At 43.9% G+C, this 24,375-nt stretch overlaps 1 protein-coding gene across 3 annotated transcripts in view; it reads left to right on the top strand.

Moving 5' to 3' along the window:
• Window positions 1–277: 277 nt before the first annotated feature.
• The window catches only part of NEDD9 (neural precursor cell expressed, developmentally down-regulated 9), a 41,014-nt gene continuing 16,916 nt past the window's right edge, over window positions 278–24,375 (top strand). For all 3 annotated transcript variants that reach the window (XM_075416944.1, XM_075416945.1, XM_075416946.1), the window contains exons 1-2: window positions 278–342; window positions 18,130–18,567. In XM_075416944.1, coding sequence (XP_075273059.1) covers window positions 331–342; window positions 18,130–18,567 — 450 coding nt within the window. In that variant the 5' untranslated portion in view covers window positions 278–330. The remainder of the gene's footprint in view (window positions 343–18,129; window positions 18,568–24,375) is intronic.

The following is a 24,375-nucleotide window of genomic DNA, read 5'->3' on the forward strand; positions in this document are numbered from 1 at the left end:
GCCGGGTCGCGGAAAGCGGAGCCGCCAGCCCTCGCTTTGTGCGGGGATTGCCCCCGCCGGAAGGGGCCGCCGCTCACCCCAAACATCCCCTCTCCCGCGCCCTCCCCGCTCGCCTCAGCGCCCCCGCGCCAACGGCCCCCGCACGCGCGGTACCACCGCCGGCGGCGCGAGCGGCGGGGCCGGGGAGGGTCCCCGAGCGCGGCCAATGGGCGGGCGCTATGCAAATGAGCGGGGTAGCCTGGCGGCGGGGCGGGCGGGAGGCAGAGAGGCGGCGGCGATGCGGCGGGAGGCGGTGTAGGTCCCCGCGCGCCCCCTCAGCACTCCGCAGCCATGAAGTACAAGGTGAGCGGGCCGGCGGGGCTGGGGCGGGCGGACACCCGCCGGCTTGTCGCTGGCTGGAGGCGGGCGGCGCGGGGGGTCCCCTCGGCACCCCCCGGGGTAAGCGGGTGAAGCCGTTGGGTCTCCGGGCACGGAGCTCCTGCGGGGGAACGAGCGGGGAGGGAAGGGGGCCAAGCCAGAGGGGCGGAAGGGAGGGGGCTTCCCTCCGCACCCGCAGCCCGGCCGGCGGCTCGGCGCCTCTCCCGCTTTCCGTACATTTAAAAAAATGGGTAGCGCCTGTCCCGCTTTCCCACGTTAGATAAAGTAAGTTATTTAACTTCTTGCCAGAGCTTTGGTCGATTTTGTTTTTTTGGGATTTTGTTTTGTGTTTTGTTTTTTTTTCCTAAAAGACACAACCCTGGAGGCTTTCATCCTGGTGTTACTCTGCTTAAAAATCTGCTGGGCAAGGTAGTGAATTGCCCGCAGGGCATTAGGTTACTCTACAGACAGACTGTAATCTGTGTGCGATTGGGGAAAAAAAGGGGGGAGGGAAGGAAAAACTTTCCTTCCTCTGCCAAAAATAACTTAAGCATCAATAAAAGGGCGATGTGGAAACATCACGCGTTATATACTTACTTGGAGACTAACTGGCTTTGGAGGTGAAGTCCGTCTTCTTACGGAACTTAGGCGGCGTAGTCTAAAAGAGCCCTGGTGCTGTAACATTGTGTAAGGCTTATAAACCTCGACAGAATGAGGTGTGCGAGTCATACCTAGGTAAATATACGCAGATTTTCAGGCTTCTCCATATATCTATCAAGCTTTCAGGATCTTTCATATGCAAACTTTTGGAAAGGTCAGAGTTAAGTTTTAAAAGCTGCTGCCAGTTTCTCCATCTCAAGGTGGTTAAGAATAAGCAGGAGAAAGAAATTGTATGAAATAGAAATAGACAAAGATACTCTGTGACTTTGAAAATTTTGATCTGGACCTGATAGCTTTTTTTTTTTTTTCTTTTTTTAGTTGTGTCTCAGACAACTGATTTGAAGTCTGAGATCAAACTAATTTTTTGTCCCTTTTTATTCCCCCTAAGATCAGTTCAGGTAGACTTTATATCTGCTTAGAAGAGCTGCAACTCTTGGCACAAAACGTCAGGCACTCAGGGGTGGAAGGGCAGTGTCACGGTTAGTCCAGAGCTACTGCTTTCCTGTGGCAGAATAATGGTCCTGCATAGTTATACAGCTTCCTGCCTTCTCTCGTCACCATCTGTCCTTCCTCTGCTGCAAGGAGATCATGCTGCATATGTAGCCCAGTGGCAAGAATAGGGACCGATAAGGTGGCTCAGGAGGGGGAAGACTTCCCTGCTCTGTAATGTTTCCTTTGCCCTGTCTGGTTGGAATAAGCATTTTGGTTTGGGTTTGTGATTACGTAATGTTAGGCAGAGAAAGCTACACCAAGAAAGAACAAGCCATTAAAAAAAAAAAAAACACCCAACAAAAAAAAACAACACCAAAAAAAAAGAGAAGACTGAGGGTTTTGGCCTCAAAAAATCTTCTGGTCAGACTAAGGTGTTTACTTTCCCTGGAAATGTGGTTACACTGTTTAACTAGGACAAACATCCTTAGATCTACTTCTTATTCCTGGAGTAACATATAAAGAAAATACCTGCTCATTTGCTTATTCAGTCTCTGTTATTTTCTTTCTTTTGTTTTTCTGTAGGAAAACAAAAGTCCTGTAGTTTTTATCGTATACAGAAAATAAAGGAACAGAGCAAGCTCATGGCCTGCCTGGGGACATACCATCACTTCAGAGGTGGCTTAGCTTCCACATGCAGACTTGAGTCTATTTAACTACTCCTGGTGTTATATTTGGGCCTGTCATTCTTCACTTCATTCTGATAGTCCCTAAGATAAGGCCTCATTTAATTAAATGATTGAAGTTCTTGTTATAGTCTAATTAGAGTATTAGCAGTTAGACAGAACAGGAACTGACTCATATGCAAGACCCTGAGTATGTCTCTCCATCACTCCTGGCTTCACTTTTAGTGTGACTAAACCCAAGGTTATTTCTGGTCTAGAAATCCTTTCTGCTACTCAGTCTGCCCGTTTTTGCTTGTAAAGGTTTTGAAAACTTGTTCCCTCTCTTCTGTCACTGAAGTTTCTTTTATCATCCATCCCACTCTTGCAACATTCTTCCAACGTAACACTGAAGTCCGAGTCCTCTGTAAGCCAATGGGAAAATCCCTGTGGATATCAGCAAGTTCAAAGTTTTACCTTATATATGTTTCTACACTTTTATGTCTTTTGTACACTGTGTGCAGTTCAGTGATGTGACTGTTTAAAGCAAAGACAAATTTGACCCCCAAATGGTAGGTCCTGTTCTACCACTCATATACTAATTAAATATTAGAGAACGCAAAAGTTATTCTAACTGAGCCATAGGAAGCCTTAAGCATAACAACTATTTGTATGTTGGTTGTGAGCATTTCTTAGTCCTGCTTGTCTAAAAGCTACTTTCAGAAATTAATTCCTATAGGGTGCAGTTGTATTGTGGCAGTACATGTGATGACAACAGCATCCTTTTGCGCTAAATCTTTATGTACCACAAAACTGCATCCCATCAAGCTCTCGCAGGATGCCATTCTAGTATTCTGTCATCCAGAAGGTGGGATCAGCCCTTTCTGAAACCAAACCCAGACTGTGATTCCAAGGATGAAGCAGTTACAGCTAAAGTGTACTGTGTAGGAACAGAAATCGCACTGGGTTACCCTGATCAGAGAAGAACATGGATGGGAGAGGATATAGCTGGCCAGCAATTCCGATGCCCTTACCTCAGGCGTGTGACAGAAGCAAAGGGCAGAAGACATTATCATAACAAGGCTTTTGTAGCTTGTTGGCTGTTCACAAGAAAGACAAAAAAGAGGGGGAAGAAGAAAGGGGGACTTATCTATTTACTGAAAGATCCAAATAGTGAAAGAGGAGGAAAAGAAAACTACATTCCTTACCTCAAATTTAAGCCAAGAGAAATGACGTAAATGTAAAGTATGAGGTCTTGATTATCTATTTTTAGACAATTTGTTGGGCAAGGAAAAAACCTAAGTAAATAGGGTTTGAAATGCCTTCCATTTGTGCTGAGGCACAGTCCTGTAATATATAGACTTGATTACAATGCCTGCACGCCAAGACAAACAAAATAGTGTCACTAGGAAGAAATACTATATTCCCATCCAGAAATGCTTGTGAAAGGCTGCTTGTAGCCCTGGCAATGAAAGACTTCAAGTGTCAGGCCATGTCAAGGGAAAAGAACTGCCTGTACTTTACTAACCAAATCCTCTGTTTTGTTTATTCCTCACACCCCTCTTTGCTTTCCTTTTTTTTGGGGGGAGGGGGGGAAATATCTCAGCAATCACAGGATGGCAATCAAACTTAGAAGTTAATTGGAACTGTAAAACCTTGCAAAAGGTAATACTACAGGAACAAACCAACAAAGGGAAAAATGATCCAAGTTTGTGCTATCTCTGTTACCATCATGAATTTGCCATGGAAGTTTCATGATTTTTCTGTCCTCTGTGCGTGTACAGAAGGAGGTGGCAGAAGTCTGGTAGGGTCAGGCCTAAATCAGCAGCAGCACTAGTGAGATGTAGCAGCAGAACAGACTCCTTCCCAAAGCTTGGATGGCCACTGTCATTTTCAGATTCCTGCTCTTCCCCACTGTGGCCTCTGCGTGCCCCTCCTCCCTTCCCGTCCCCTTGTACACTTATGTACTGCTTATAAGCTTCCAATTTTGGGTCAAGTATGTATTTGTATACTTAATAGAGGTAACTGCGTCAGTACCTCATGGTGTTTGAGAAACTCCTGCAGTAGACTGTTTTTCCTCCGAAAGACTTGGTAGGATAGGTGCTGTTAATTCTATTTTACAGATGGAGGTCCTGAGGCTTAGGGATGTTGCAGGACTTATTTCAGAGGAAGAACCATTATCACAAAGCATTACAGCTAATGGCATGCAGGGTTTTTGCATGATTTCTAAAATGCTATGCTTTTATGCTGACAGCTGCTCATGAGTAATGTAGCTGTAAGTCTGTTTCATCAAGACACTGGTAGTGTTACTGTCCCTGTCTAGTAGTTCCTAGTATACGATGGGGAAGCAGGACCTGCTACAAGAGCAGTCTTCCTTGTATTTTTGACAGTTCCAGTTCAGTTTGACCCTAGATAGTACAAAAGGCACAGGATACTAATCTAGGGGTTTTGCTTGTGCTTCTAAGATTCTGCTAGAGGTTGTAGTGGCATTAAACTATTAGTTTGCCTTGAGGTATCGTGACCCAGCATTAGTCATTCCAAACAGTGCCATACTATCAAAAGACCAAATCAGTGGGGGTCCTACCAGATCAGAGAGCAGGAGAACTGCCTAATAGTAAGACTTTATGGAAGCATCTTCTGCAAAGAAAAAATTAAAGTACATTTCAGGAGAGTTGAGCACCCTTCTAAGCCAATAATCACCATTTTACAGAATATAGGCTAGCCTTTGGAGAAGTGTCGTGAAGTGTTTGTGTGAACTCGTTAAGTGTTGGACCACAATTCTGAAGGCCACGTACAAACTCACCTTTGGAATCTTATGATCTCAAGCGTAGCAACAAGTAGGGTTAGAAAGACTGATGCCTTATCACTGAACCTTGAACTCCTACGTGTGGTGGCTCAGGAGAAGTTTATATTATTGAACTGCCTGCGCTCCATTACTGATGTCAGAGTCACTGCAGCAAGGCCAGACGCATCTAATGATCAGAGTAAAGGTTCGAATGAGGCAATTCTCCCAAGCCACAAACAACTCCACGTGCCACTATTGGGATGGGTGTACCTGCTGGCTACTTTGGCCAAGTTTGGAAACAGTAGGAGACAAGAAGCCTGTATGTCTTCTCGCAATGAGGTTGCGCTCATGGTTGTCCTCAGCTGAGTATGAGGTCCTGCTCTTGCACCAACGTACAGCAGAAGAGGATGTTCCCTCAGTATCTGGAAATAGCAGCCAGCCTCGTGCCTATGTTGCGTACAAAGAGCAGAAGACCGTGACTGGAGCATAGGGCTTCCTCCTTCTCATACTGCTGTTATCAAAGATGTTAGGGGCATGGGAGTGTCTTGCATACAATAGGTGGGCTTAGGTCATATAGGGACCTAGGTAAAGTCACTTTTGTTTTGCTTATTTTCCTTGGACTAGCTTATCGCAAATGTTTAAGTACTTAAATCCCATTCATATCAACAGCAGTTAGGAACCGGCGTGTCTCCAAGATCTAGAGTTTAATTTCATTTTTAAAGCAACATAAGCACTGAAGAGGAGCATGCACAGAGAACCCTTATCTTCTACTGCTCCCGTTTCTGACTGCATTTGATGGAGACAAGTAGCTGAACTTCTTGAGACACTGAAGTCCGCAAACCTCTGTAGTATCCCATATTCAGTCGTGTTTGGAATCGTAAATGTGCAAGTCACTTTTCAAAATGCTGCTTTATTTAATACGTACTCTCTTAGCATCCATGAAAGCAATGGAGATTGACCTGTTATAACAGTACTCCGACAGCTGAAAGATGCTTTATGCTAGGTCTTCAGTAGGATTGATCAGAGTCTTCTCTGGGGACTGCACTACAAAAGAATATTTATGGCATGTATTCAACAATATTTGTTGTCGGGCTGCTGCTGAGTAAGGCTGCAATTAGAGGTACTCCTTGCTGACTGTAAAAGGCTGCAACTCTCAGTATCAGTGAAGCTGGGTCACTTTATAGCAGCTAGGAGTACAGCCTTTGAATACTGCCACCTGTCCATCACACACTGCTCTTGGCAAGGGACCTTTTTCTTTTGCCTTTTGGTCTAGACATTACAATAGTGGAAACTGTCTTAATTTTAGGGAGTTCATTTTTCCACGGCACATTTGGACGTGGCCTGCATTTGACAAGAAACAGGACTGCTAAATCTATGGCTTGCAGTCCTAGAAATACAAGTGCATAGCACAACACAAACTGTGTATTTTTTTTCTCTGTAGGGATGAGGTCCATTCTCGCTTTTCTATTTTTGTGTTTGTTTTAAAAACACTTAATTCACAGTCAGAGTGGATTAGCCTGCCCGGAAAAGGAAGAGTAGTGAGAATGGATTTACTCTACAGGAATGCAGTCAGGGCATCAGAAGTCCTTTCTTAAGCAGGCCTCATTCACAGCAAGGTTAAAATTTTTAGCAGGAACAATACTGTGGATCATTTGGTGATAACAGAATTAGAAAATGCTGAAGGATCCTAGGAGTAAATCTCAGTTCCTCCAATGAATGTCCTGCTTAGTTAAGGGCAGGGGGAGGAAAATACAGACTGTGAGAATTCAATGATTCTCTTTCAAAGGAATTTTTTGATCCAGAGGGTTAAGTACAAAACAACTGGAAGCATGCACTCTATTTAACGTACAGCTTGCAGTAGTTAGGTTCGCAAATGCCCTTGTTCTATGGACTTTACATCCAGTTAAAATGTTTATGGTAATAAACCAATTTTTATTGTTACAGAAGGGCCTAGTTTACAAGCAGATACTTTCTTTTTTTTCCTCTCTCCTTGCTTACACTGCTTTATGTTGTTCACAGTCCAGAAGGTGCACAAACCAATCTCTCACAAGATCAAGAATACAGTTAGAGTTGTATTTCAATCCCAGACTAAGCATAGTAACTATAACTGGTTAAAACGCACCCACACACTCTCCCTCTCCCTTCTCCAGGGGTATGCTTCCCTAGAAAATATCAGCTTGCCAAAGTAGAGCTGTTCTGGGAGGCCGGTTGACTTTTGGCCAGTGCCCTGTGGTATGGAGAAGACCCTGACTGAACCTGGCAAGCCTCGGCTGCCAGCTAGGCCATGCTCCCCTGGAAGTGCATGATTCACAGGCAGCTTGCTGCCTGTCTCCCCCCCCAGCCTTCTAAGCGCTGGCAGGAGCCTGGAAACATGAGTTCTCAAGCTGTTTTTCTTTGGGAAGCTGGGCTCTCAGGGTGTCCCAAGTTGTGGCTGCTGTGTCGTATCCCAAATGATGACACTAAAGTGACAGAGAAGGGTGTCTTTGCCTTCTATGGAGAATTTTTGGAGAGGCTTTGGGGAAGAGCAGCATGTCCCAGTTCAGCAAAGTTCTAGATTAAAAAAAAAAAATCATATTTGCCAAAGCTGAAGACATCAGACAGAAATAAGTTGGTGACAATACTGAGGTCCTGTGCCTACACAGCTATGATTTCTTGACAATCAAGTTGTGATTGTTTCCCGAGAGCTGCACAGAGAAGGGTTAAATCTACGAGAAAGGTGGTGGGTTTTTTTTTTGTTTTGTTTTGGTCTTTTTGTTTTGTTTTTTTTTTTGTAAGGAAACTTTGTCTGGGAGAAGACTACTCACAAATGCCAGAAAATGGAAAACTGAGAACACAAAACACACGTTTCAGGATTCTTTCTTTCCATCCTTTTTTTTTTTCTTCCCCCTTCTGCTCTGCTCCTACAATTCTTAAGCATTCAAGATCCGATCTCCTTTCATTAAGTTTTTAATTGCTTGCCTGAGGGAAAGAGGTTAGGTTTTCCATCTGCTTTTTGATTTTGATGTACTGCAGTTTAATCACAGTGAGATCATATTTACTCCAAGGCTATTGTTTGCATGCTTTTTTTTTTTCCCCTTCCTTTTTTTTGCCCCCTCCTGCTGATGTCACAGAAGGCACACAGCCCTCAGATTTGAAAAGGCCTTTTAAAGTCATGGAACTAGATCACACCCTTCCTTGGGTGGGGGGAAGGAAACTGGTTACGAGTGTAAAACTTCTATAGAAGATTTTGCGAGTTAGGTGTGGTGGAATTTCCTAAAATATTAATAGGTCTTGAAGGTAAGTCACGGGATGTGGTTTGCACTCCAAGAAGGAGCAAAGAAAATGGTATTTCAGCACTCCTGTAAAACCCCAGAAACTCAGAGGGCGGAGGACTGAGATCAGGATATGTCATCAGTGGATCTCTGCTCTGCTTCACTGTAAATGTTACTGTCGCTAACAGTATCTGCCTTCTGTGATGGCTCTGAAACAGGGCGGGTGGTCTGACAACAGGGAAGCAGCATCAATTAATCTCAAGGGTGTTCCCCAGGGCTGGGTGAAAGAATATTACCTCACATATGCCCTTTCTAGCATAGCTATGACCTGTTGCCTCTCACTGCACAGACTCCAAACAGAAAGTTGCTGTGTAGTAAAAGGGAGTTGCCACTTCTGTTAAACTCCCCGTACATGCTCACTGAGCTCCTCAGCGGTTTTGTGCAATTCAAATAGTGTTTGTGACACAACGCATCCATCCTTCACTGCATCAGTAACAGAAGGGGTAAATCAACTCCTTATTTAACATCTGACCTCAAATTATATTTCTATGATTACCTTTGTAATGCCCAGGAAAGCAGAGCAGCACCCCCACACCTCACATCCCTGCTAACTAAAATAGATTAAAACCAGCCAAGCCAAAAACCAAAACTCAGGCAAGAGACAGAAGAATATAATCTGAACAAATAAACAAAGCCTATCTTACTGTCCTTCTAGCCAATGTAGAGTTATCATTTTGTTGCTCTTAATAGATAGAAAGCCAGAAAACTTTCTTTTCAACTCACTTGTTCAGTTTGAAATGTCAGGTACAGCAATAAGCTGATGCACTCATTGCAGAACACCACAGTGTTTTATTCACCCAGGCCAAAGCTTCAGTGAGGATCTCTTGCTCTAACCTTCATTTTCACATTTTTTTGTTTTTTACTTCCCCTCACCTTTTCTGCCCTCCTAATTCCTTCTTTTGGATTCACGCGTTTGGATTCCTTCCCAGGTTGCGCCACTGTGCCTCAGTTTTGAAGTACTTTGCCAACTGCCCACAAAATCTAGATACACAAATATCTCCTCTTTGCTTAAAATGGAACAGCTATGCTGAAACAAAAAATGTTCTCAGACCAGAGAGTACTTGATCTCTCACGTGTTGACATTACATTTGAATCCCAGTCTTGAACTGATGGACCACATCGGCATCTTCAGCAGGAGTGTGAAGTGCCTGGGCCCTAGTCGGTCTGCTTGCTGCCTGCCTGTCACCGCTGCTGGTTAGAGTCTTGTGCCTGCAAAAGCTGATGGTGAATGTATCCAGAGCACGACAGCCATAATGCCTACTTTGGCTTACCCAAGTGTGACCCAGTAAGGAGGGGACATGCTCATTTCTCATCCTTACTTTCTGTGTAACTCTACAGAAAAAAAATCCCATCTAGAATTAGCTCAGAAATTCAGGCCTCTCAGGCCACAGAGAGAGTCTGGAACAGCTTAGTAGAACACTGAAATAAGATGCTTGCTTTTCTCCCCTGCAGACCGAAGGCTTTCCACATCACAACCTCCAGGCAGCTTGGCATGCTTTAGCATGACTGACAGCCTCTGTTCCAGAGATGCATGGGGCTAGACTGCAAGGATACTTAGGGTGGATGAAGATATGTCCTCCTTAAGGCTCTGTTCAGACTGTTAACTTCATAGCTCACTCTCTCATTAGCTGTAAAATAAGCCTTCGAAGTCCGTGCATGGAAAACTGCCTTAATTTTCATCCAGCAGGACTCGTAATTATTTGGGCTAGCAACACTTGACCAGAAAAGTATCTGCACTAAAACAAAACTTGGTTTTTAGTGGAAGAAAGCAAGAAAGTGCCTAAAAAGTGAAATTGTGGGCTTTGCCTGTGAGAGTCAACTGAAACATTACTATGCTGACCATTTGCAACCAGGCTCCTTCTTTTGTCATTAGCTGTGAGCCAAAGAAGCTCACAGTTCCCAGAGCCAGCGGGCAGACCCACAGTCAGAATGGGATGCTGAGGGCCTTTCAGAGTCCTCTTGCTGAAGCTGTGGTAACTGCAACGGCCTGGTAGTGTAGTGAGCTCCTTCGTAGATGTTGTGGTAGCTACGCTGCAGACGCAGGAAGTGCTATCGGTTTAACTTAAAAAGTCAGTCCCTGCATGCAGCTTGTTGCTGGCGATTAGCTGTTACAGGTCTGCACACGTGTGGAGGCTGTTATGGCCAAGCAGCAAGGCACCATCTCACAGTCCGTTCCCTATGTCAGTGCCCACAGGGGTATGTCTAAGAACATGCCAGTGCAGCTTTGTGTGTACCAGATACTGCCTTCTTCCAGGTTTGAGGAGGAGACCAGCAACAGACATTTTTTAAGGCTGAATGTCTTACTCAGTGACCTGTGTCAACTTGTATTAGGTAGCCTTCATGTAAAGTTGCTTATTATAGACTCATTACCTGCTGTGCCATAATAGTTTCTCTCCTTGCAAACACAGACAAATTCTTTATTTCGGGGATAGTGAGAAAAAGAAAAGGAGATGGGAGCTAAAAAGCACCAATGTTAAACTGTATGATGACTCTTGTGCTGGAGCGCTTCTGGCAGAAGGCACAGCAGAGTCTGTACTTCCCTTTCTTCTACCAGTACTGCTTGTAGTCAAACTCTCAAAATAAAATTCACATCTTCATTGGATTTTCAGATCGGTTCTTCAGTCTCACAGGCAAATCATTACTATTAGGCCTATTACAAATGCAAGGGTATGTAAATGCTTAAGCTTACTTTGGAAGGGCAGTGATTCATTTTAAAGAAGCCTAAAGCAGAAACAAGGGGTAATGAAAACCAAAAGGAGAGAGGAGAATCTCTATTAGAAATATTATATGATGGATAATTAAAAGAAACCCAGCCAAAGTGAAGCTACAGGTTTGTGCGTAGACACTCCTTTGGGGTGTCTCCCCCCACCTTTCCTTCCTTTGTTCCTCTCTTCCTTCCGCTAAGCTAGCTAAACATAGAAGAGAAGGCATTTTGTGTTTTAAGAAACAGTTTGTCCAGTAATAGAAAAAAGGGGTCCCACCCTTTTACAGTTTAAGTGCAGAGGAGATTTCCCTGGTTATATTTTAACATAAACTCTATGCATAGGAAGCAGTATTTAAAAACAAGACAAAGCAGAACAAAACAACACATCCCACCAGCCAGGCACAGAGCAAGGATCAGTATCTGCTATGGAACATCCTCCTGTTGCACCTCTGAGGGAAGCGACTGAAATTCTTGGAGCTTACGCTTGGTTGAACCTTTTCCTCAAGCGTTCATTCATTGCAGAGCTGGCTGAGATGTCAAGTCAGCAGCCCTGCGCTGAGAGCTTGGCACCATGACACTGAGCTCTTAAATAGTCCATTGTATTTAATCTCATAGCGTGTCATTTATTATTCCTGTGTTTGCTTCCGTGGCCACCTCACATGCTCGTTACCCACGTCACTGGATGTGTTTACTCTAACAGAAAGAGTAGATGTGTTCACCACTCTCTCTGACTCTTGCCTCTTCTGCCACTCAGCCTCATCAACAGATTTTTCATCCTCCAAGCCACAAATTACAGAATTCTATCAGTTCCCTTCCCTGTACGGAAGGCCAACAAAAGACATCATATTTTTCAAAATATTTTCATGCATCTTTTATTCAGCTGCAGGCATGTTAACCATCAGTTGCATTCAGCTAAGGAGACACCTTTGGCTGTTCAATAATAGACAGCATTTGTAGATCTCAGTCTGGCCTGTAATCTCTTCAGCATCTGATGAGAAAAATAGTTTCCAAAGTATTTTTTTTTTTCAGTTCAGGCTCTCCAAGCACAGCAGCTGACAGTTTTCAGGACAGCATCTTTTGCTCTTAATCAGCTTTTACTAGGTCCTGCATCCTGGATGCAAAAAGACAGAAAAATCTAAGGTGTGCAGAGAATATGAATTATGCCTTTCCGGGGTTTATCTAGGGGGCTTACAGCTGTCATTAAAGGAAAATTCAGATAGAAGTTTCAAATCCCAGGATCACTTTACCTAGAGAGAGCTTGAAAGCTTTACTTCTGTCTCAACCAATGTAGAAAGTTGGGACCACGGGCACTGTAATCTGCATTTTATCTAGAGAGTATCCCTTTCAGTTTTAGTTCTTTTAGATGGGGTTTCTGACTCAAGGCATCAACAAAGTCTGGTGAGCCTTTTCCTGCAGCATGTTCCAGCTGAAATCCCCAAGCAGCAGTCATCAGGGTCAGGCTCCCTTTCACTTTGACCTGGTGATGACTGGTATAGGACTTTGTTTAGCAGAAGACTGAAAAACTTCTTTTAAAATCACCAAAAAAAAGGAAGATGCTTTCTACTGCACTCAAGAGTCCAAGATTAAAGGGAATTTAAGCTTTTTGAGAACAAATGGGGTTCTTTTTGTTTTGCCTGTACAGAGTATTAACACAGTGGGGGCCTGACCCTGGCTTCAACTTCCAAACATCCCAGTATTACTAGCAAGACTTGAGGATACTGAATCTTTCCAGTCAATGATTAGTTTTAGAGAAGCACTCATTGAGGTATGGCTGCTGTAACACAGAGGCCTCAGGAGAATGGAGCTTTATATAGGCCACAGGTACTTTCAGATTTTGAGGAAAGCACCACTGCACGTATCATGCAGCTAATTTAATTGGACCAAAGGCGAGCAACAGAGACTTCTGTCCTTAATATTAACAAAAGAAGGTGGTATGTTCATTTTATGAAGCACAGCTGATTTCTGTGGCAAGCCAAAATTTTTTACCTATCTAGGATTAGATCATTTCTCCCCTGCCATTACAGAACTTCAGTTTGTAGTTCTGAATATGTTGCCCTCCTTTTTTCCTCTTTGTAACAGAAATATAAAGGGACTTCTGAGCAACTTGCCAGTTGCCAAAACAAGCTCCAAGACAAGTTTCTCATCAGCCCTTTCTCTGTTGACATTTGTTTAGGAAATGGATGAGGGTTTTTTAGCGCTTAGTCATACAAAAATTGCAAATGACTTTTTTGTGTGTGCCTTTGCCTTCTCATATTGGTGCTTATTTGGTGCCTTTTTCACAGACAGATGAGTGACAGATCCATGCCTCTAAGAGCAAGTCCCATTAATTCCAGATAACCCTCCCCAGCTGATGAGACCAATGAGAGGGAGGGTTATGAGATGTGAACTATAATGCCCACAGTATCCAAAAGTTATTACATATTTGTCAAATCAACCCAGATAAAGCCCACAAGTGTTGAGAGGTGTCTTCGATCAGGATTTCTTTCTGTGCATGGGAAAGTAGAGACTACCATTTTGATCACCACAGTAGATTAAAGGTACCTCTGTGGTTTTCAAAAGCTTTGCTGATGACCTTCAGTTGCGACAATTTAATTTTTCTCAGGACTGACTCTGCTGACTAATGAAAGCAACAGGCCAGGTTGGCTGGAGCTCTGAGCATCCTGGTCTAGTGGAAGATGTCCCTGCTCATGGCAGGGGGATTGGAACCAGATGGTCTTTAAGGTCCCTTCCAACCCAAACCATTCTCTGATTCTATGACACTGTTCCTGAAGCTTATAGTAAGAAATCACATGAAGGAAGAATGAAGTCAGGGAAACACTGAAGAAAGATTGCTTAGCAGGAGCAGCGCTTATGTTGCTGGCAATAAGCAACAGACTTAGTGGTTCTGGTCCCTGTGCTTATTTGGAGGAATATTTTGCTGCTTCACTGCTCCATCAGTGACTGATGCTGGTAGCATGGCTATTTAAAAGGCCTTGGGGAAAATTGCTGTGAAACAAGTGGCACCCAATTAGAATAATTCACGTACTGGTGCCTGAGTTAACACTGGCAGCAGTAATCGGAAGCTGTTTGCAGCAAAGTTCTTGAAGCACATCCAGAAAGTATTAACATGCTGCACGCCAGGTGGTGGGAAGGTCACTGGGACAGACATAATGAGCAACTGGGAAAAGAAAAATTCACATGGGAACTTTTATCTGTTCTAATTCTACCACCATTCCAGCTTTGCTCTGAAAATTGCCTTGCTGTAGAAGCTAATCAGGCTGTTCAAATACCTTTAATCACCAAAGTACAGAAGAATAAGCATTTATCATTGATTTAGCCTGCTTGTTTTGTGCCCACTCCCTGCAATCTTCCTCCTTCTCTAAACAACATCCTCTGCAACAGTCTCACAGAATCACAGAATGATAGGGGTTGGAAGGGACCTCTGTGAGTCATCTAGTCCAACCCTCCTGCCGAAGCAGGGTCACCTACAGCAGGCTGCACAGGACCTTGTCCAGGCAGGTCTTGAATATCTCCAGAGAAGGAGACTCCACAACCTCCCTGGGCAGCCTGTTCCAGTGCTCCATCACCCTCAGAGGGAAGAAGTTCTTCCTCACATTCAGATGGAACTTCCTATGCCTCAGTTTGTGCCCATTGCCCCTTGTCCTGTCACTGGACACCACTGAAAAGAGTCTGGCCCCATCCTCCTGACACCCACCCTTGAGATATTTATAAGCATTTATTAGGTCCCATCGCAGCCTTCTCTTCTTCAGGCTGAACAAGCCCAGCTCCCTCAGCCTTTCCTCGTAGGAGACATGTTCCAGTCCCCTCACCATCCTTGTAGCCCTCCGCTGGACTCTCTCCAGTAGCTCTTCATCTTTCTTGAACTGGAGAGCCCAGAACTGGACAGAGTACTCCAGATGAGGCCTCACTAGGGCAGTGTAGAGGGGAAGGAGAACCTCCCTCGACCTGCTGGCCACACTCTTCTTGATGCACCCCAGGATCCCATTGGCCTTCTTGGCAGCCAGGGCACACTGTTGGCTCATGGTCAACCTGTCGTCCACCAGGACACCCAGGTCCCTCTCCACAGAGCTGCTCTCCAGCAGGTCTGCCCCAAGCCTGTACTGATGCATGGGGTTGTTCCTCCCCAGGTGCAGGACCCTGCATTTGCCTTTGTTGAACCTCATCAGGTTCCTCTCTGCCCAACTTTCCAGCCTATCCAGGTCAGGCTGAATGGCAGCACAGCCTTCTGGTGTGTCTACCACTCCTCCCAGTTTGGTGTCATCAGCAAACTTGCTGAGGGTACACTCTAACTCTTCATCCAGGTCGTTGATGAAGTGGAACAAGACTGGGCCCAGTACTGACCCCTGGGGGACACCACTTGTTATCAGCCTCCAACTAGACTCAGCGTCGCTGACAACCCTCTGAGTTCTGCCATTCAGCCAGTTCTCTATCCACTTCACCGACCACTCATCCAGCCCACACTTCCTGAGCTTCCCTAGGAGGATATCATGGGAGACTGTGTCGAAAGCCTTGCTGAAGTCTAGGTAGACAACATCCACGGCTCTCCCTTCATCTACCCAGCCAGTCATGTCATTGTAGAAAGCTATCAGATTGGTCAGGCATGATTTCCCCTTGGTGAATCCATGCTGACTACTCCTGATAACCTTCTTTTCTTCCACTTGCTTGATGATGGCCTCCAGGATAAGCTGCTCCATCACCTTTCCCAGGATGGAGGTGAGGCTGAAAACCGTCTGTCTCCTTTAAACACTCAGTTGCACAGGCTGAGCTAGTCACATTAGTAGATTTCACCTGTGAAAGACACATTAAAAGGAATGTAGAAAGCTAAGAGATTAGCTTGAATATTCAGACTAGACAGGAGCTTTTCTTTTCTGAGCTCCTTGGGCTCCGCTGAGCAGCCAAGTCAACAAGGCAACAGCATAGATGTAGTGTTCAAGATGAGACTGGTTTTGACCATGCTAAAGAATGGTTTTGCAGTTCTGCCAAAGCACGAACAAAATTGCTCCCTGCTTTATCTCTATTTGCATTTTTTAGTGTTGTTGACTGATGAGCCGAGCAGACATACATGAGAGAGAATGGTGGGCCCCAGTGCTGCTCTTTATATGGGAGTTCAAAATGGCACTCCTGCTTTTCCAAACCAAAGCTTAATTTATACTGACCTCATTAATGATGCTGATTGAAAGGCAAAGCCAGTGTTTCTCACACATTTGAAAGCTGATCCTCCATTCAGAGAAGAGAAAACCAATCTCATGCACCTTCTTTCAACACCACGTCTTGTGAAAAGTATATTCATCTACCTTTTATATGACATCTGAGCTTCCCCTTTCTCCTTCCACCAGTCAGCCCTTCACACAGCCTCCTGGCCATATGCGACACTGCAGAAAAGTTGAACTGGGCAAGGTCAAATGGAAGTCTGCTGTCTTGATGAAGCACAGATATGGCGGGAAAACATCAGTGTGTGTCAATGGGAACAGATGCAACAAGCAGGGGATAAAAAGAAAAAAGCTTTGATACATCCAAGAAGGAGGACAAATATGACAGATAAACCCACTAAACTCTACTTGACACTATGCTCTGTTAAAATAGGAAAGATAAATCTTCAAGGCAGCTGCATACCCTATCTTGTGGCGGATTAGCACCATTTCAGTTTGTGTGCTGCATCCAAATACTTTAGCTAGAATGCTCCAGGTCTAGGGCTCCCTGTATTTTCTCAAGTGCTTACATTTACTTTATAACTATCTCTGCTGACTGCCTTCACCAAAAAGCAGGCAGGCATGGAGCAGTTGTTGCCAATGCATTTGGAAACATCACCACAGCCAAGAAATGAAGTGTTCACGGCCTTTGTGAGGGGTCCAAGAACGTCAGTACAGACAGCCTGCCTACTTTCCATTGAATACCTAAGCTTGGCCAATTATTCAGGACTGAATGTGCCATACAGGCCTGCAAAGAAAGAGGGAAGGGAGCTGGTTCAATCCACGAGAGAGGATGGCTCTGGTTAGTAGCACATCAGTACCTCACAGACCACAATCTGACATCAACTCAGAGCTGGCTTAAAGCTTTTTAGAAGAGGTACTGCTGGTAGCATAGGCACAGCAGAACGGAGGTCAGCGCAAGCTGCAAAGCCTGCCTGAAACACTCGGCAAATGCTTGGGAGTAGACTTGTGTGAAGTTCCCTGTATTAATGTTACTGCTTCACTTGGCGTGATCAAGCAAAATGCGTCTAAGAATGCTTAAACTGTATTGACATGGGTCAAAGACCCTCCTTGGCTGCCCTTAGACTCCTCCCAAGCTACATATAGATGCAATCTGTGGTAATGTTTGGTACCTAAATTCTTATGCTCTTTGACATAAAGACAGGCCCATATAGATTGTTATAGCTCTCCCGGTGGCTAAGGCGTGACTCTAGCTTGGGTTACTTGGCACATTATTTTTTAAATAACATTCTCTTCAGGATCTTTCTGCAGAGAGTGGGACTCGGAGGAACCCTGTCCTTTGCAGTTGGTGGTGGTGATTTTGAGGGAGCAGGGGAAGAAGCTTTTTACCTATTAAACTAGTGTTATGCTGCACAACGCCACCAAGGAGTTTACAGAAAGAGTTGCAGAGCTACCCATCAACATGAGCATTGTAGTTTGAAAACTGTGACATGTTGTCAATTTGTATTTTAGGCCATTTTTTCTCACCATGTGGTCTACATATCCCTTGCTTTAAGGAACCTACAGGTAGCAGCTAAGAAAAGCCAGCCCGCTGTCTTTGTGCTGATTGGATCTGCACCTCTGCTGGAAAGTCTTTTGGGACCCTGCAAACATATAAGTGTTTGGAAACAACTGCTCTGGATTATGTCCCTGAGAGTCTTGTTCCAGTTTCATTTCAAATATCAGCTAGCTAGCTGTAGCAGTACACCGAGTGTATTAATAAGGAAATCAATGCCAAGCACAGAACTCCCCTGACTTCTGTCCTGGTGAACAGACCATATAAAGAGCTTCTCTCTGACTAATATTAGTGGAAAAGTTCTCACTAGTAGCGTTGCTAATGCATAAGCCTCTCATTTTTCCAAACTGTGACACAGGAATCCTGGGCAGCATTATTTTCTGTGTTATTTTGATTTACTGCACACTTTTTTCAAATTCAGTTCTTATTTCTCTCCACCTAGAATATGCTTGAAGTTTTAGAAAAGTTCTAGCTTGTTTGTTCATTTGTTTTTTCTTGCCTTTCTTTTCTCCACAGAATCTTATGGCAAGAGCCCTATACGATAATGTCCCTGAATGCGCAGAAGAGTTGGCCTTCCGTAAAGGAGACATTTTGACAGTGATAGAACAGAACACCGAAGGTCTTGAAGGATGGTGGCTCTGCTCCTTACATGGCCGGCAAGGCATCGTTCCGGGCAACCGTGTGAAACTCCTGATCGGTCCAGTGGTACAGGACAGTCCTGGCCAGGATATGTCTAATTCGGGATTGATGCATCAATCCTTCAACCAGCAAAAGATCTACCAAGTGCCAAGCTCACATGCCTCAGCACGGGACCCTGTCTACCAAGTGCCACCCTCCCATCTGAATCAGGGAATTTACCAGATACCCACTGGTCACAGTCTAGTGGGACAAGATGTTTACCAGGTGCCACCCTCCATGCAGAGATGTATGGACAGTCCAGCTTTGACTAACAAGGTGCGTGCATTTGCTTCATATCAGAGCTCCAAAGTAGGTCATTTGTGCTGACTGTCAATGATACGGTTAATGCCTAGTGAGAGCCCGTGGACTTTATATATATATATGTATTTATCCTTGCTGTATCTTAACGATATAAAGTTACAGCAGTAACTTTACTGCTGTGGGAGGAAAAGAAAGGCCCAGTTCTTAACAGCTTGCTTAATTTGCAACCGAGATACACAGTAGAGCATTTTGGAGCTGTGCTACTGCAGCTTCTAAAGGTGAAGGGAAGTATGTGATCTTGTGTCCTCACAGGCTCCCCAGGGAGACTGATGCACATCTGGCCCGTGGCACTCTTGTATTATATGCTTAGAAGAGAGCTGCTGCGGTAAAATTAACTCTCCCACAAATTAATGAACAGTTACATCACCTGCCCAAGTAATTTTTGTTTAATTAAAAATGATGTACTGCCTTACTGCAAAAGTCCCAATGGGTCTAAACTACAAAGAAAAAAAGCGATGATTGATGAGACAAGGGCCATACTTGGAAAAGTGAGGGAACAAGAGGATGATGATAATGAGGCATGTTTTAATACCAAACCTAAAGTTTACAAGAGTGCGCTTGATGTTTATCTACAGCTAAATTTCTCAATTGAAAGCGAAAGCTGCAACAGCTCCATGGTACAGCTGTTGTTGCAGCAGCTGAGAGCTCCCAAAGCTCCAGTGAGAGGGGTTGCGTTGTGTGTGGCCCCCTTATTTCTGCTGTCCCTCTCAGGCTCTCCCCATCTCCTGTCACTCCCTCATTTCACCTTCACAGGGTACCTACCAGGTAAAATTAACTCTCCCACAAATTAATGAACAGTTACATCACAGTTGGCACACAGTACCAGGTACCCAAAAAAGGTAAAGGAAGGTACCTGAGGGAGATTCTCCTGGCCTTCCAGAGCCCTTACTGCCAAGCCAAAAAGAAGTTCCTGCAGTCCCTCCATTCCCAACTCGGCTCCAGCTATTAGTACCCTCCTTATCTTTAGAGCTTAAAGCATAGTGTTTATATCCAAGTTATGCGAGCAGATGTCTCTGAGGAAGTTTCTGACTGGTTTAAACTTTCCATCTCTCAATTTAGATTGGCAAGACAGTCTGTTTCAGGTTTTTCCCCACCTCACCCTCAGCTCAGCCTTTTTCATATCAGGCCTTTGGAAGACGTCTTCTAATGCTTTTATTTCCTTGTTATAATTTCATTTTCCTTGATAAGAATAAATGGAATTTTTGTTCATCTGAACAAGAGGAAAAGATCTGTGAAATCGTTCCAGGTCAAGTTGTAAAGAGGTTTGTTTGCTCAGCTTTTCCACAGGTAGGCTTTGTAGGGTGTGCAGAAAGATGAAATAAGAAAATTGCACTTGCTGCATGAGTAGAGACTGGATCTTTGTTGGAGCAGTTATGTGAGTTTTCTCGAGAAATCTCACATCTTCTCTCCCCTTTTCTCCTTTCCCTATAGACCAGGTATAGTGAAGTCTTTTTCAGGGGCAGTGCAGTTTACCTACGCACAGTAGCATTTAGATACCCTCCAAGGTAGTCAGTGAACACCTGGTAAATAGCCTATTGACACAACAGCACAGAAGAGATTATATTTCAGTGTATTTCTGCATGAAACATTACAGTGCTATGCAGAGATGCCTCAGCTCGCTGACTGGCCACAGGAGATGCATTGTACTGCAGAGCTGCATTGAAGTCTGTTGGGAAGCTCAAGATACTAGCTTGGAATAAGTGCTATGTACTTTAATTTTAGAACCTGACCTGCTTAAGTGACCATTAGCGTAATTTACTTAGCATAAGACAAGCATGCGTGTACTCTGCGCAGCGTAAGCCTGAAAGGAAAAAATTCTGCAGCTGCATGCCAAGTCTCTTCTCGCTCCCCTCACCCTCTCCAGCTCCACTAACAGGACTTTCTGTATAAACCCGGTTGCTACAGGGACTGTTAAAACCCTAGATAACTGAACTCTCAGTGTAAGTGCAAACTTCTTGATGAGATGCAAAAATCAGAGGTACTAAAGCACCCGTTTCTCCGAGTTTCTGCCTAGAAATTTTTCAGCAAGTTCAAATATGCGTTTTTGTGAATTGAAGTCACCTTCTTTAGAATGTTAAGACCATCTATTTGTCAGACCTATAACTGTTTGGTTTAATTCTTTGCAACCTATGAAAGATCAGCTATACTGCATAAAAACAAATGGCCATGCTGCCAACCGCAGATAAACTAAGTACACACATTTATAAAGCACTTTATCCTCAGCAAAGTAGCTACCAACCTGCTTAGCACTAACCAATTCTTGTTACTTAGGATAAGATCACTTTAATCCTGAATTTAAATTTGTTTAGCCTAAGAGTCCTGAGACTCAGTATTCACTGTGTATTAGTGGCAGGTTTGCTGGATGGCAAACCTAATGGCAGTGTCCTTCTTTGATAAGAAGAGGAAGTGTCTCTGGTCCCTTGGAATTGCTTGGTTTTACACTAAAAAGAGCCAGTTGGGACTGAAACAGTCATAGACAAGAGAGAACTGTAGGGTTATTAGTAACAGAAGTCTGAGGTAAAACATACTTCATCCTTTATCATCCTAACCTTGCAAAAACTGATTTTTACTGCTACAGCTGCAACTATTTGCTAATGACTGTGTGAAAGAAGAACCTAATTAACTTGAACACTTAACCCTAATTAGTTTTACCGCTTCTCTCCTTTGTCTGAAGAAACAGTCTGTCTTCTAAATCCTCCTCATCTGGGGATCAGTAAAAACAATCCTTAATACTAAGGAAAGCTGGAGATCTTGAAGATTTGATTTTGGGAATCTTTATTTTGACATGCAAAATGATGAATCTCATCTCAGTCTTGTGACACCTGCCCCAATGGCTTAAGTGAGCCCCTCTGCCTTCTTCCATCACAGAAACAGTTGGCTAGAAAGCTGTGCATTGCAGCAGTTTAAAGGACATTGAAGGGTTTTGCTATGCCATCATCCTATATGCAAGCCTTCTCCCTTCCCATAGCAGTAGCTAGAGAAGACCACATCCTCTAGACAGCATTCTAAGGAGGACCAGCAGCAGTTTCCAACCTATGCATTTCTGTGCACGTTCGCCTGTTGGCTTTGTGCGAATGTGTGGTTTGGCTGCCATACAAGTTTTACAGGCAGAGCTTAGGAATTGCTGTCAGGCAGGAATTGTCTAGCCTCCAGCACCAGTAAATCAACAGCAGGCGTGTTGTGAAGCTGTGCTGAGGTATTGCATCTTATTAGCCAGAAAGGCAAAGGGACTCAAAAAGGAGTCCTGAGGCAGGTAATTATAATGATGAATTGATTCTGGCCAAGCTAGTTGTTGACAACAGAGCTGTATTGGCTCCTTCTATCAAATAAAATACCACCTTCTAAAACTCACCCTGCAAATGACAGAGATAAGGAGAGATGGTTTAAAATTAGCCTTTGTTAGCCCCAGGCTTTTAGAGCTGTGCTGCAAGTTTAGTCACAAAGCGGTTACACCCTTAAGTGTGAAGGGTGTCCGAGAAGCATAAAGATACAAAAGCTGTACTGTAGAATTTATTCCTTCTTTCTGTGCTCTGCCTTCAAACTTCCTCTCTTTTGTGGCAACCAGCAGAGGGAACATTCAGACAAATCTGACATTTAAGAAACCTTGGTTTTTATCCTTGCCACAGACTTCTGCATAGTCTTGAGTGGTGTTTTTGCACCCCAGCAATCTCATCTGCAAAATACGTGGGGTAATGATGAGGCAACTCATTCTGTACACACTGCTTTGAGAACATCCTTTGAGAGAGGTGCTGTCAAGGCACAAAGTCTCCTTTGCATCTGTGATTAATCATCAGTTCACACGAGCTTTAAACTAGGGAAAGCTACATGTAAGAAAAGTTACTACAGTAATATAAACACTTTTTCTGGTTCAGCGTTTCCCCTGACTGGTCTGTTGTGCTGTCCCTGCCATCCTGAAAATAGCACTGGCCAAAAAATTTAAAGGAAACATTTCATTGTTGGAAAACAGTTTTGACAAATTCTGAAAGCTTTCTGTAGGAACCAGTAGCTTTCAGGAGAACTTTTGATCAAGGGAAGTCAGCACAAAACAGAATATGAGGCTGATGCACCACAGCTGTTTGACCAGGAAAGAGGCTGCACTGCAGGGGTTGCTAGCCCTGAACTACAGCTCCCGCAAGGCATACAACTAACTCAGGCAGATACAGATTAATGCCAACTGGGAAAACATCAGCTTTTCTGGTTGTTGTTCTGTTTGAACTAGGACTTTACAGTTCAGGAAACACTCAGGTTTATCCACCTTTTAAAAGTGGATAAAGCAGAATAGGGAAGAACATCCCTGGCCCATTTCCAAGTATAAACATGCCCTTGACAGATCAAGGGTTTCACACCCTGCCATCCTGCGATCTCCACCTTTTTCCAAGAGTTCAGTGCCTTCAGCAGGAGGTTTGGGTAAACCATGACTAAGGGAACAGACCTTGTTCCCTGGTCTTTGTTTGTGTTATAATCATGTTGGTTGAATCCATGAGAAAGTGGAAGCACCACCCCACAAGCAGCACCACCCTGACAGTTCTGGCACAGACTTCGGCAGCAGAAGCCAGTTAGCCACGTTATGACATTTTTCCTTCCAATTAAACAAGTACTGTCTTAGCTGGGGGGAAACAAACAGCTGTGTATAACATTTGTTCCAGAAGTAGGCCTGCCGTTACATTATTATCTTTTTTCTTCCCTATTCTCACATTTATGAAGAGACATACATTAAGCATAGTAGAGTTGTATGGCAGATTTATTTTGTCATCAAAAAGAACAGAGCATATTTAGTATTTTGTAGGCAAAATGTATTTACATTCCAAGATAATGTCCCCGTTTACCCTCAAGTCTGAAATACCACAGCTTCCTGTGATACGGTTTACTTAAATGGCCCAAACAGTCATCTTGCAGTCCCTCTTCTGTTTTCACATTAGAAATACTACTTTGGGAATTTGTATCCCTTGTAGCAAAATACTGCTTCAGTGTTAAAAGTGCTGAACACGTAGCAAATTTGCTGAGTGCAGCAGGAATGGTAACACATACCTCAACACTCAGTGTTCTGTTTCACAAAGTGCGCTCGAAAGGATGAAATTCTCTTAAATCAAATGCAAACTCAGTGGTAAAACCAGCACACAGCCTTTTCCATTGACTCGGGAGTTTCACTTGTGACTTTCCATGTGACATTAATAGGAGAAAAGCCATTTGACTGATAAAAAGCCCATGCAGTTAATTTATCCTCAGCAGTCTCCATGAGAACCACTGAGTGAAGAAACCCTCATCCACAAGTCAGAGTAAGCAGTAGTTAGTCACTGGTGTGATTTGTGTAGAAGTATTTTAAGAAAAAGACTGTATTTTATTAGGCTGAGCAAACATATGAGCTCAACATTATTCCCCATTTCTCCCTAAGCACAGGGCTCTTTTTAATCAGTTCTATTTGTAGACCAGAGGCATGCATTTTTTCCCTGTAGTATCAGAAAAAAGGCCAGTCTTGCAACCTCATCCAACAACTGAGTTCCCCAGGGACAAAAATCTGCCTGCACAGGCAAAGCGCAGGATCAGACCTTAGCTAAAAAAAGAATAATAATAGAAAGAAACACAAGGTTGTGAGCTCTTTCTTGGTAGTTAGAAACCTAACTGGACTTTTGGTTACACCTGAAAGCACACTAACCAAACACTAAGTTTGGGTAATTTAAATTTCCCTGCAAGTACTAAAACCCAAGCACAGCAGTGGAGCATTTTACAAAAACATGAGTGGAAAACCAATTATTCAGAAAGTGA

Source organism: Opisthocomus hoazin, chromosome 3, assembly GCF_030867145.1.
Source record: "Opisthocomus hoazin isolate bOpiHoa1 chromosome 3, bOpiHoa1.hap1, whole genome shotgun sequence".
In the NCBI taxonomy this organism is placed as follows: Eukaryota; Metazoa; Chordata; class Aves; order Opisthocomiformes; family Opisthocomidae; genus Opisthocomus; species Opisthocomus hoazin.